Here is a 13,991-nt window from a genome sequence, read left to right on the forward strand (position 1 = left end):
CTGCCTGTCAGTTGAGGACTCACATCTGCAGTGGAGAGCAGGCGGGTTCCCTTTAAAGCCGTGACCTGAAGATGCACCCATCATTTCTACTTGCATCGCGTTGGTCAGAACTCAGTCACATGGACACGTCTAACTGCAGTTGAAGCTGGGAAATGTAATCTCTTTATCCAGGCCCAGATTAAATTTGGGGACTTTCTATTACCAAAAAAGAAGAAAGGAAAAAAATAAATATTGGGAAGACAGTGAGCAGTCTCTGCCGTGTTTTATGTACTGTGGACTGATAAAATCTATCCATGGTCAAGCCATCTAAGAGTACTTACTAAAAACTTATTATACATTAAATATTTTTCTGGGCCTGAAAACTAATATCCCCCATATCTCTCCTACCATGAAACTCATGTCCCCACTCTAAGATAGAGTTTCAGTCACTCTCTGGGCAGCACGTCCAATCTCCCTCTTTCTCTTCATTTGTTGAAGCTGTAATATGTAAAGCTGGGGGGTATTTTGTTTGTTTATTTGCCTTTCTCTGCATGCCTGCTTTTCTCTCTCTGCATGCTTGCTTTTCTCTCTTTTCCAGCCCACTTTCTCTGCCTACTCATCAACTTAGACACATGGCTCAGTCATGACTTTTCTGGACACCCCTCTGTGTCTTCCAAAATAGATCATTCAAACTAGGGTTTTGTTTCTGCAAGCAAGCATTCTGAAAGTAAATACAGAAGAGGATGTGGAAATAATAAATATTCCTTAAATGAATTATAAGAATATCAGAACAAGCTCCCCCATACATTCTCCTTATATGATGTGGAAGGTAATATTTTAAAAACTGGAGATGGAATTATGAAATGAATGAATACCTATGTTACATGTATCCAATATACTTCATAAAATCTTTGGAATTACCAAAAACGTGGTTCACACTAATTATTGTCTTTTTATTGACTAGCTCGATATTGATGATATGAATTGTGTGAGTTAAGGAAATATTATTAAGTTGCACAGTGAGATATTTCATTTTTAATTATGTTAACTTATTCTTTCTTTTTTTCTTTGATTGAATTTTGGTTTTGTAATTGCAGAAATGCCAACTTAATCATAGACTGCTTAAATTGATAAAAAATGAAATAAACTTATGTGAGGAGAGGGGAATTCTATTGCAGCTCTGTTGGATTATTCTTTATTTTAAAGAATATCTGTTCATAATGAAATAAGACTGATGGAAACCATCTCCATTTGTCTCCAAAATGTTATTATGAGTTTAATACAGATTTTACTTCAGTGAATCATGCAGTAGTGTTAGAGAAATGTAGGAATTATAATTTTTAAGTAAATGAAAACCTGCCAACTTTCTTTGCTTCAACCAATAGACAATACTAAAGGGAATTCTGATTGTTTATGCAGATCACAGATAAAAATATCAGTGTAGATTAACCTCAGAGTTCAAATGTATAATACAACTGTCAATTTCCAGTGATAAATAAATGTAAGCAGTTTTTATTGAAATGGAACGTATTTTCATAAGCAGCCAACTTACAGTAAATGTTCCCCACTAAATGTCCAGTACCTTTCTGAAATGAAATAATTGTTTTGTGTGTCATCCTGCTGTGCTTAAGTGAGTTGTAATAACTGAGTGTTCAAACCTTGATTTCTATTTGAAATCTATCCTGTTGAAGGCAAAATGATGTTTCTGTGACATTGTAAAGGAAGGTTTAAAAAAAAAAGCTCATATATAGGAGCCATTTTAATACGTTCTTGCTACATTAATTTTCTTATATCTTTGTTAGGTTGCAAGCTAAAGAAATTATAATTGTGATAATAGAAATTGATTGAATGTATTACCAGAAAAAAAGTCCACTTCCTTCTAGATAAGCAGGGTCTAAAAGGAATCTGCCAGTATCATTTTGGGAGGTTTGAAAAACATGTTAAGAAAATAGCTCTTGAAAATACACCTTTTGATATGGCTCATAATTCACTGCTTCATTACTTTTTATGATGAGAAATAACAATAATATTGAAAAGAACAATTTGGAAGGTTTGCAGGCTTCTGACTTCCAGTGATTCCCTCTAAAATAGCTTTTCTGTGCTCAGTGCTATCAAACTCAAGAAGTTTATCTACTTTTTGGCTAAAGACATTTTAATTTGTGAATGTTTCTGTTCTGAAGCATGTCCTATATAGAAGTAGATTTGTTCAGTCCCCTCCCAAACTCAATGTATTTCTCTTTCTTTATGGTACCTGAATATTTGAAAAATCCATTAACCTCTCCTTTGACTAGGCTCCTTAAAGGCACCTATTAACTTGATTCCTTTCCCTACCCATATTCTCTTCTCACCTGTTTCTTTAGGGACATATCTGACCACAAAGTCTGAATACTAGTTTAGTTTTCAGCATATGCAAAGGCAAACCAGCTCTCTTTCCCTGTGTGTGTAATTTAATTATAGTTTACCCAACATGTTAAATAGTGTTCAAAGAGTCATGTTGTTCCTGCCAGTTTTGCCTTCCTATGGTCCCTTAAATCCATTTTGGTGAAAATTAAAGTCTCTTAAATCCATTATGGTAGAAATTAAAAAACTCCCTGGCTTGGACTGTGATGGGGTTTTAGGTGCGATCACTAATTAAACCCTTACATTCCCTCATCTAGGTTTATGACCAAATGAGAAGCAGATTAGAAGTAAGGCAGATGGGAATCAAAAGGTTACCTCTATTAATTATAAAGGGGAACTGAAAAGTGATTTGGTAGTATGGACTCATTTGGGCTTCTTAGTACCTTCCACTAAAATGAAGTGCGTTCACCCCAGACTAGCCAGTTTTAGACTCTTGGCAGGAACGAAGAATGTACACATGAAGGAAGAGGAGAAAGTGCGCATTCTGGATTCAAGACATTAAGAAAGAAAAAGGTCTGCTCATCTGCTCACATTTCATTCCTTCACCCATGTTCACAGATCAGGCGTGTTGCTGCCCCTTCCCCTTATGGCAAGTCATAATTGAGGAGGCAGATTGATGCTGAGGTTTTTTTCCCTCCTATCCTTTTCCTTTCTTGAGTGTGCCCCCCTGTGTAAACATGCTAAGTAGGAGATCACAATCCCAACACTCCCTTCCCTTCCCGTCAGTCAGTCTCCCTTTATCTTCATCATCTTTCCCCAAGGCCAAAAACCCTTACCAAGCCTCATTCGGTGATAATGCCAGGACCTCTCTGCACTGCTTCCACCCTGACTCCTCACACACACCATTGAGTTAACCAGCATTGATCACCTTGCGATTCTTTTCATTCAACAACAATCTTGCGAGCATCTTTGCTGCCAGATACTTTGCTTAGCCCCAGAGATAGCAAAATGACTAAGACACGCAGACCGTCGTCAAGGAATTCAAAGAACATCTGTCCAGTGTGTCAGATTCATGCACCAACAGTATGTAAATCAATTGGTATTGCAACACTGGAATAATATTATATGAGGGTATTTAGACTGTATTTTGCAATGTCCCTTCTATAAGATTACAAATTATTCTGTGTGGATATAATCTCCCCCATAATGGTATTTACTTCTCCCTATGTAGCTTTTAGTCTATGCATTCTTTGTGCCTTCCTGGGGATTAGTGTAGTGACTATCTCTATGAGACTTTTTCTATGGGAGTGGTTTTATTGTTTAACTGCATATCAGATTCATGCCTCTTCCTTTTATTTTCCAGATGTTCTATAACTTGAGGCCATTGTTCATTGATTAATCTGTTCTCTTTTCTGTGTGTCTGGTTTGCTAATTTACCTGTCACATTGGTCTCTTTTCCGTCATCTTGCTGTATGTTGTTTGCATGTCATATGTAAATTCTCCTGCCCTGTTTGGTCTGTAGTCCCAAACAGCTCCTGAAAAACCTGTCATTGGTCCTTCCATGATCCTACCTTGGCCTCCAGATTTGACCCTTTCCTCTGCTTTTGTTCACTTTACTTTCTTTGCTCAACTCACCCTGCTAAGGCTTCTATCTTAACTGTTCTAACGAGACCACCCTGGACAAGACCGCCTTCAACCAGTATGCCTAATCCTGTGGTCAGATTTGTATCCTCAGGGAGCCCTCAGCCTGTCAGTAGCATTAACCTTTTGACCCAGTTGATGGACTTCCTGCTCTTATTTTTCATGACTAGTCTTATTATTTACGATCTCGTTGCTTGTTTCTCCTCCATTTCTCCTGTTGACTCCTCTTCTTCTGACCCAGATCTAAATGTTTTAGTGACCAAGGACTCTGCCTTGAGGGCCACCACACCATTGTGCCGGTTATGTCCTGCACGTTTCCGGAGGCTGCTGCGAATGGTATCTTCTCAGCAGTTGTGCCACGTGACCAGCCTCATATCCTAGGTTGTGCAGTATAAACCCAGAAACCTAGGGTCCTTTCACTTGATCTTTTTAGGGCCTTGAGAAAATTACTTTACCTCTCTATAAACTTAGTTTCTTCAACTGTAACATGGAGATAATAATGGTATCTACTTCATAGGATATTTCTGAGGATTAAACGTGTAAATGCATGGAATCCTTAGGAAGCGTATGGTTCTCAGGATGTGTTCCATGAGTGTTAGACCTTATTGACATTCAAAGCTCTGGTTGGGTATTTTGTGACAGTGATGTATTAGGATGCCCATCTTCAGTCACTGACAAATGATGTTTTATAATGGAAACATGGTCCTCTCAATGTCATTCAGTGGGTTTTCTCATTAATACACAAAAGAATGTTCTATGAAAAAGAAAGTACAAAAATATGGTGCCTAAATATTGGATGGAGACTGAAATTGGAATTTAATCTAATTGCTAAAAGTTCAAATCAAATATTTATGTTACAAGAAATCCCTTTATCTTTTCTTTTTGATATCTTGTTTCAAATAAAATGTGTAAAAAGAGCACCAGATGTGAGGCCACTTTCTTCCTTTAATTTTTCATTTTGTAGCTTACTGTACTTATAGTCATAGCAGAAGAACATGCAGTTATTTTAAATTAATCAAAATGTCTGTTCTGTTAAATGACCTTATAAAACTGCAGTAAAAACATGTCAGTGAAATGCCCCTTCAGAAAGTTTGCAGCTTTATTTATTTATTTTTTATTTTTTTAAGGTTTGCAACTTTATTAAAAAAAAAAATAGTAAGAGTGCTTCATTCTTCATTACCTGTTCAAAGAAAATAGCTATAGTGAGTTTATCCAGCCTTCCCTGTTTCCCTGGAATACTTTGCTGTCTTCGTCTATATCAGATTTGTCTCCAGCATTCCATTCATTCCTTATGTGATTATGATATTCTAACAAATGTGCATGTCTGTTAGTGAAGGGAGAACTGCAGAAATTTAGGGAAAGAACATGAATAACAATGTTCATTATTCTTTGATAGTCATTTCTCTATAATTGAGACCTTTTTGCGGTGTTTGCCTTGACATGTGTTTTACAGATTAAAATGTATATGGTATAATAATAAATAATTTCAAAGTATATTTTGTAAATTTGTTATAATTCAGTACTTTTTGATTATCATATTTAGTCAGGTGTTCTCCCCCCTTTTTTTTTTAAATGACTGATATTCTTCCACATTGAATAAAATTCAGTCATTGGCCTGAGAAAATTCACCTGAGAAAATTCACCTTAGTAACGAACCACTGGCCAATGTAGCTCCCATGCGTGATTTATTGTCACTATGATACAGGCATTAGGTTGAATGATAATTATGCAGGGACACTATCTGGATGGGAGATATGCCCCTTCTGTTCAATAAATGACTCTGCTGCCATACCCAAATGATTATCACCAGTATTCTTTGGTGACACAATAGATAGATATGGATATGGATAGATATAGATATCATACTATGAAATTCTCTGAAACCTGTTTGATTAGGTATTTTGTATATATGTAAAGGGTATGAATACAGGACAGAAGTGATAAGCTGGTGATTCTAATTGCCAGTCATGCCTGCTCACATATCTCCCACTTTATACAGAGCAGGACATTATTTGATTTTAATCTACATCTTCCTCTCACCCTTGGTCAAGCCACCACCTGGCCTGAACTACCGTAGAAACTTCCTTAAGTTCTCTTCTAATCCCCTTTTGCTCAATTTGCCATTAAAAGATCATGTTACTGACTTATTTAAAACATTCAGTGGTCTCCCGTTATTCTTAAAAAGTCCCAATTCCTCACCATGACCTGTATAGTCTTACCTACTTTGCCTACTTTACATCTTTTGACAAATTCTTGCCACTTCCTCTGCTTCATCCGTGTAAGTTCTTTCTCCAATGCTTTAAGGTGGTTTCCGCCCTGGAAAGCTCCCCCATGCTGCTCTCATGATGTCTAGGAGGCATTTTCTTAATTTCTAACCTTGAATCACTGGTCATTTCAAGGAAAGCTTTTTACATACTGGTAAAACACAATTGAAGTCAAATATATATTTATCCTGTTAGTTTCATGGATGTAAGTGCCTTTTTAAGGGTTTGCTTAAAAACAGTAGGATTTTCCCTCAGTGTTGAAAAATTTTTTACAGTAGTCTTGAGGACTGTTGACTTGTAACTTTGAAATTGTATGTCTATGAAGGGAAACTACATTTACTTAGATACTCTTTTTTAGAAGTGTGCAGGCATTCTTTTAGAATTATGAGCTATGTTTGTCATGAGAGATTAATTTTATCTAACAATCACATAATTAATTTATCCTGGCCTCACTGACTTAGTGCTTATCCACCCCAATACTGCATAGTTTCTCTCCAAATTAAGAGTATAACAAAAGCCATGTTTCCCACTTGGTAATATGACTTTCCAAATAAAATGCAGAGACTCTAACAGATTATTTTTAAGATATAATACTGAATGTCATTTTATTGTGATTTTGTTCAGCTTTCTTCTTTCCCTCTCCTTTATGGGCTCAGAGCAATATATTCCAGCTACAGGCAAGGGGGATATGTGTAGTTTGAAAAATATATTCATATTGTTTCTACTTATCTCACCTCCTGTCCTTTAGCTGATAATCATGTCTCTATTTTGTACCAGTGGATCTTCTTATGATTACAATTATAACATCCATAGTAACAGATTCTCCACAGGGGGTTCAATGCTTCTGAAACTAAATTTAGCTTCTCATTTCTTGTCTTCATTCTGACACAAGAATTCCCATAAAGACTTTAGTAATTAAGTAGAAACAGATGTAGAGCTCAACTACATACAGTATTTGCTTTAAAAATATAATGTTATTTGAATGCAATGGAAATTTTATCTCCCATTAACCACTCTAAAATTCTTAAATGCTCTTTCTTTGTATGGATTATGGCTTCCTTTGGACCATTTCCATATCTCATTCCCAGAACAAATAGACACATTATATGTAGACACATTGATTTTGCTATACCAAAGACAGGTTATTGATAGGTACAATGATTGCCGATTTTGCCAACAGGATAAAAATCAGCAATTCAGGAGATCAGAAATACACTTTCACATGTGGAAAAAGAAAAAAAAAGGGAACTTGTAAAGGTGTGGGTCGACCAGTTGTTTTACATGAATAAGGTTTGCTGGATAATCATTAAATGTGACTTGGGCTTGTTACAGCCATGCTGTTTTTTAGAGTTCTACAGCATACATTATAATCAACTACTTCTTAAAGGTGGTCTGTTTTCTGTTTGGATTGCTTTAAGAAAGGTGGCTATCAGTTCTGTGAATCCAAGGATCACGTTTACCGTTATACAGTAGAGACAAACTTTAGAAATTACCTCAGCTGTGGACCAGGTCAAGTTATGGTTTCCTGACATCTTTTCTATGATCCATATGCAACAAATTCTCAATTTGGCATTTGGGCTCCTTACATGTATGTGGAGAGTTAGATGTTTGTGCTTCTCTTGTACATGCCAGAACCCTGCTATAACTTTCCTCTGGCAACCTACTGGTTAAGAAAGTATGGTTAACTAGGTTGTCTCTAAAACCCTAGACTAAAACATGAAGAACTCTCTCTTTTATTAAAATATACCAGACCTTGAAAATTGTGCTCAAATTAATTGGGATGCTGTTTTAATATTATTTAAACATAATTCAAATCTTTCTTTATAAATTACAAGTCTATAAACTTTTAATCTATTTATAAAAGACTAAAGACTAGGCTGTTTTATTTATATTTTATGGTAAATATGGAATATTAATTTCCATCTGGCTATTTCTTGCTTCATAAATCTGAATTTTAAAGATTTAAGGTAGTGGGAGTTGTCTTCTGCATTTATTTTTTTATTCATTCACTTGTCTATTTACCTTTTAACAAAAGCATAACTGAGTACTATTATATACATAGTAACGCACTAGGTATTATGAACACAAAGGTATATGACATAAACCCTCTCCTTCCCTTTAAATACCTGTGCATGATTAGTGTTGACACATAATTGATTCTCAGTCTATATATGTTTAGTTAAGTTGAAATCATTTCAATCTTTATTTTCATAGATACGCCTGTGAAACGTGAATTTGAATATGAAATTCAATTTGAATCCGAAGTTATGAAGTCTAGCTTAGAATCCTGTGTAGCTTTATACATCATGAAAAAGTCTTATCATGTCGAAACTGAAACGATAACATTGTTCTTCAATGTGGTATTTGCACCAAAGAAACCATTGAGGTAAATCTCTTTTCTTTAAATAATATTACTTTTTGAAACTACATATTATTACTCTATTAAACAAAATAATGTTGATTTTTCTTTCCATCTTTTATGTTTGGATTGTATTACTTTGTGATGCTGTTGAAGTCAATATTTTGGGCTACATTATCTCTAGCTATCAAACTCTGAAAAGTGTTCTGATGAGAAAAAATAGTCAAAATGATTAGAAATCTAAGATATCCTTCACAAATTGTGACCTCCCAGAGATCATTAGGGTATAATACAAAATAGCAGAGCACTTTGTAAAATTTTTAAAAATATTACTGACTTGGTGCTGTGCATTAAGAACGTGATGTTTCCTTTATTTTTTAAAAAATAATTTATTTATTTGAGAGAGCAAGTCAGGACAGGGGTTGGGCAGAGGGACAGAATCCTCAAGCAGACTTGCCACTGAGCACAGAGTCTGGTGCGGGGCTCAATCTTGTGATCCTTAAGATCATGACCTGAACCAAAATCACTAGTCGGACACTTGTATTGAGCCACTCAGACACCCCAACATCATGTTTCTTGATACTACTTCAGAGAACCAGTTCAAATGATAAAAAATGCCTCAGCTGTGGTCTACTTCGTAGTTGCTGTCATTTCCATTTTACCACCAAAGCTCTATAATTGCACATCCTTTGGTCAGGTTTAAGATCATACTGGAATCTGTGAGAATAGTGATTGAATGTCTTCTGTGAAACCTCATCCAGTGTGTTTATATTTACTTCTCAGGCAACTGGTACTTAGCACATAAAAATGCTGTATGATAGGTCACGTCTGAAATAGGGCTTTCTTTATGTCTTAATACAGAGATACCGATCAGTACCACAATACACACAAAGTACAAAATACAGCCTCGCAATGAAAAGACAGCTGAAGTATTACCTGTTCTTATAATCTTTTCTATAGTTTAACTAGGTATTTGATGTAGCCATGTGCCCTGACTATATAGTTCAATAACTAAAAGATGCCAGGGTCATCTTCAGGAAACAGTAGCAAGAAGGTAGAATACTGTAAACATTTATCTTCTCTTCCGTTTTGATAGCTTTTTGTGTTTGTTTCATAGTACTTATTTTTTCACATTTAGGTTAGGGTTATGTTGATTTAGTGATATGGAAATTACGAGCAACAACCAGAAGGGGAGAATGTTATCATTCGTGAATATGAACACAACCAGTATGAATTTATACCCCTTCAACATTTTGTGGATTTAGAGCTTCTTGGTGAATGTTTGCAAAACTGATTTAGGATAACTTGTATGCATGATTCATAAATTTTTGTGAGTGCTATGTGATATTCTGATCTAGTTTAATAATTCTGTTTTGTGTATATATGTATATATTCATTTACATTTGTCATTCCTTCTTCCTGATTTATTTGGGATGGTTCGCTGGAAGACATGCAGTTAAATGAGAAAAACCAAAATGAACCCAATAGCTCTAAATTATGAAAAAGAACAAGAAAATAATTATACCTAAACCAAGCTTTACCTAGATAAGTAAAATAAGTATTAAATTCAGTTATTTTCTTCTTGTTTGGCTAAGTAAAAAAAAAAAAGCCAAAATTTTTGTTTTGATGAAAAGAAAATATAACATTATTTCACAACAATTAATACAAGGTGATTTTTCACATTCTTCTTTTCACAGAATAGTGTATGTAATAATAAAAAAAATAATGATCAGGGCCCTAACTGATGGTTTTTACAAAAACAAACAAGATTATTTCTACAGGTCTTGACCTTTTCTTTCAGTAAAAGTCAAGGGTCTAATACAAAAATTTGACAGATTAATAGTTAGTAGTATGGTCATGAATCAGCCTAATGATTCTAATTTAACACAGGTCTAAACATTTTTTAATAAATAAATGATCAATATCATTTGTCTTAGGGTTTCTTAAGAAATAATAATTATCTTAGCTCAACTTTCTCCTGGAACTCTTGACCTGCTATACTTTCTGAAAGTTTTATGTAAAAGGATTGGGATTTCTTTTTCCAATCTGACATAAAATATTGCAGTTACACCATTTCATGTTTGCATTGTTTCCACCCTAAGCAAGCAAACAAACAAGTAATCATTCCTCAGTTTCACCTGCTGCCCTATGTTTCCACTCTCCTTCATAGCCAAATGCTTAGAAAGACGATCTCGACTCACTTTATTAATTCAGTTGCCACTTAATTATGTTATTATGTAAAGTGTTTGTGGCCTTTTTTTTTTTTAAAGATTTTATTTATTTGTCAGAGAGAGAGAGGGAGAGAGTGAGCACAGGCAGACGGAATGGCAGGCAGAGGCAGAGGGAGAAGCAGGCTCCCCGCCGAGCAAGGAGCCCGATGCGGGACTCAATCCCAGGACGCTGGGATCATGACCTGAGCCGAAGGCAGCTGCTTAACCAACTGAGCCACCCAGGCGTCCCTGTTTGTGGCCTTTTAATTTCAGTTAAAATTAGCAATTTTATTTTTAAAATCTTTAAGTCAATTTTATGAGCTTTGTAAGTGTCCAGGAAATATAGTTTTTTCTACATGAAATAAGAATTTTAAAAACTTTCTCATGATGTTTCCTTTTGAACAAAATTTCCATGCAGACTTATCTGTATAACACCTGGCTCCCTATGCCAACCTAGCCTTGGATTCTTAAATGTTACCTACGATATTCTGTGCTGGTTACAGAAAATTTGCAGTCAATTCTTCATATTTTACTGGTTCTTAGTAAATAACTAGGGCATAGTTAAGATGTGCTACAAAATAATTATCTCACAAGGAGATTGATAACATAATCAAAGACCTAAAATTTATTCCTAAAATGTAATTCACAGTCACCTGCTTTTTTGTTTGTTTGTTAAGAATTCAAAGTCCTGGGGGTGCCTGGGTGGCTTAGATGGTTAAGCATCTGCCTTCAGCTCAGTTCATGTACTCCCAGTCCTGGGATGGAGCCCCACATGGAGACCCTCTCTGGGCTCCCAGCCCAGCAAGGAGTCTGCTTCTCCCTCTCCCTCTTTCTTTTCCCACTGCTTGTGTTCTCTCTGTATCTCTCTCTCTCAAATGAATAAATAAAATCTTTTAAAAAACAAAAATAAATAAAAAATTAAAAAAGAATTAAAAGTCTAAGTATTTTTTACTAAAACCACAAGGTTTGCTTACATTTTCACCCTAGATATTGGTCTGCTATATTGTATTCTCTTTTTGCTTGTTTTCCTGGAGTATCCTTTGTAATCTCTTTTTCTGTTTAAGGACTCATATTACACTGAAAGTAGAGTGCATAACAGATGGGATTTGGAAGTTTCCCATAACGTTGGTTGCTACTGAGCCTGATGTGGATGATGTCATTGATATTGAAGGCATTGGTTTATTTAAGGAATCTGTTGTTGACTTCAGGCTGACAAGTCAGACGAGGTAATATATCAAGCAAAAGTATGTAACTGGTTTTGTGAATTTAACTTACGCTGAATTGAGAAAAAAATTTAAGATGGAAAATTCTGTTATGTCATCTTTCACTGTTTAAGCCAGAGAACTATTGCTTCTATGGATCTGATTAATATATTTCATAATTTTTAATTAAACATTGGAAAAATAGTCTGCAAAGTGAAGACCAAAAAAACAAGAAACAAAAGTAAATAGAAACTGAAATTTAGGATGATATTTCTATTTGTTTTTCATTTTTCTTTAAGATTTTATTTATTTATTTGAGAGAGAGAGAGAGAAAGAGAGCACATGAGCATGGGCAGAGGGAGAGAGAGAATTTCAAGCAGACTCTGCGCTGAGTGTGGAGCCTGATGAGGGACTTGATCTTAGGACCCTGAGATCATGACCTGAACTGAAATCAAGAGTTGGACACTTAACTGACTCAGCCACCCAGGCACCCCTTTATTTGTTTTTCAGAGACTGTTATTAATGCATTTTTATAGCCCACTCTCATTAGGTTTTTTTAACCTTAATTCTAGTAAAGTGAACATACAATGTTGATTTAGTTTGGGGCATAAAGTATAGTGATCAACAATTCTGTACATTACTCAGTGCTCTTGATAATAAGTGTACTCTTGATCCCTGTCACCTATTTTATCCTTACCCCCCACCCTTCCCCTCTGGTAACCATCAGTTTGTTCTCTGTAGTTAAGAGTCCATTTCTTGGTTTGCCTCTCTCTCTTTTTTTTTTTCTTTGTTTGTTTTGTTTCTTAAATTCCACATGTGAGTAAAATCATATGGTATTTGTCTTTCTCTGACTAATTTCACTTTGCATAATAGTCTCTCCCTCCCTCCTTGCTATTGCAAATAGCAAAATTTCAATTTTTCTTATGGCTGAAGTGTGTGTGTGTGTGTGTGTGTGTGTCTGTGTGTGTACCATTTCTTCTTTATACATTTATCTATCAGTGGATACTTGGGCTGCTTCCGTAATTCAGCTATTGTAAATCATGCTGCAATAAACAAACATAGGGCTACGTATATCCTTTTGGATTAGTGTTTTGTGTTCTTTGGGCAAATACCCAGAAGTGTGATTGCTGGATCATAGGGTAGCTCTGTGTTCAACTTTCTTTTTTTTAAAGATTTTATTTATTCATTTGACAGAGAGAAATCACAAGTAGACAGAGAGGCAAGCAGAGAGAGGGAGAAGCAGACTCCCCACTGAGCAGAGGGCCCGATGTGGGGCTTGATCCCAGGACCCTGAGATCATGACCTGAGCTGAAGGTAGAGGCTTTAACCCACTGAGCCACCCAGACGCCCCATGTGTTTAACTTTTTGAGGAACCTCTGTACTGTCTTCTACGGTGGCTACAGTGATTTGTATTCTCACCAACAGTGCACGAGGGTTCCTTTTCCTCCACATCCTCACCAATACCTGTTGTTTCTTGTGTTTTTGATTTTAGCCATTCTGACAGGTGTAAGGTAATAGCTCACTGTAGTTTTTTTTTCAAGTTTTTATTAAATTCCAGTCAACATACAGTGTATATATTAATTTCAGCTGTAAAATATAGTGATTCAGCACTTCCACATAATACCTGGTGCTCATCACAAGTGCCTCCTTAATCCCCATCACCTATCCTATCCTCCACCCATCTCCCCTCCAGTAACCCTTAGTTTTTTCTGTGTAGTTAGGAGTCTTTTTCCTGGTTTGCCTCTTTTTGTTTCCCCCATAAATTCCATAAAAGGGTGAGGTCATATGGTTTTTGACTTTCTCTGACTGACTCATTTCACTTAGCATAATGTTCTCTAGCTCCATCCACATCTTTGCAAATTCCAAGATTTAATTCTTTTTGATGGCTGAGTAATACCCTGTTGTATACATAGACCACCCCCCCACCCCATCTTCTTCATCCATTCTTCTGTCAGTGGACATTTGGGCTCTTTCCCTAACTTGGCTATTGTTGATA

General features: G+C 35.8%; 1 protein-coding gene across 1 annotated transcript in view; it reads left to right on the forward strand.

Moving 5' to 3' along the window:
* Positions 1 to 13,991, forward strand: part of CFAP47 (cilia and flagella associated protein 47) — a 546,720-nt gene that overhangs the window by 484,307 nt on the left and 48,422 nt on the right. Inside the window, exons 61-62 of the mRNA XM_059157736.1 lie at positions 8,439 to 8,610; positions 11,858 to 12,019. Coding sequence (XP_059013719.1) covers positions 8,439 to 8,610; positions 11,858 to 12,019 — 334 coding nt within the window. The remainder of the gene's footprint in view (positions 1 to 8,438; positions 8,611 to 11,857; positions 12,020 to 13,991) is intronic.

This window comes from Mustela lutreola, chromosome X, assembly GCF_030435805.1.
Source record: "Mustela lutreola isolate mMusLut2 chromosome X, mMusLut2.pri, whole genome shotgun sequence".
In the NCBI taxonomy this organism is placed as follows: Eukaryota; Metazoa; Chordata; class Mammalia; order Carnivora; family Mustelidae; genus Mustela; species Mustela lutreola.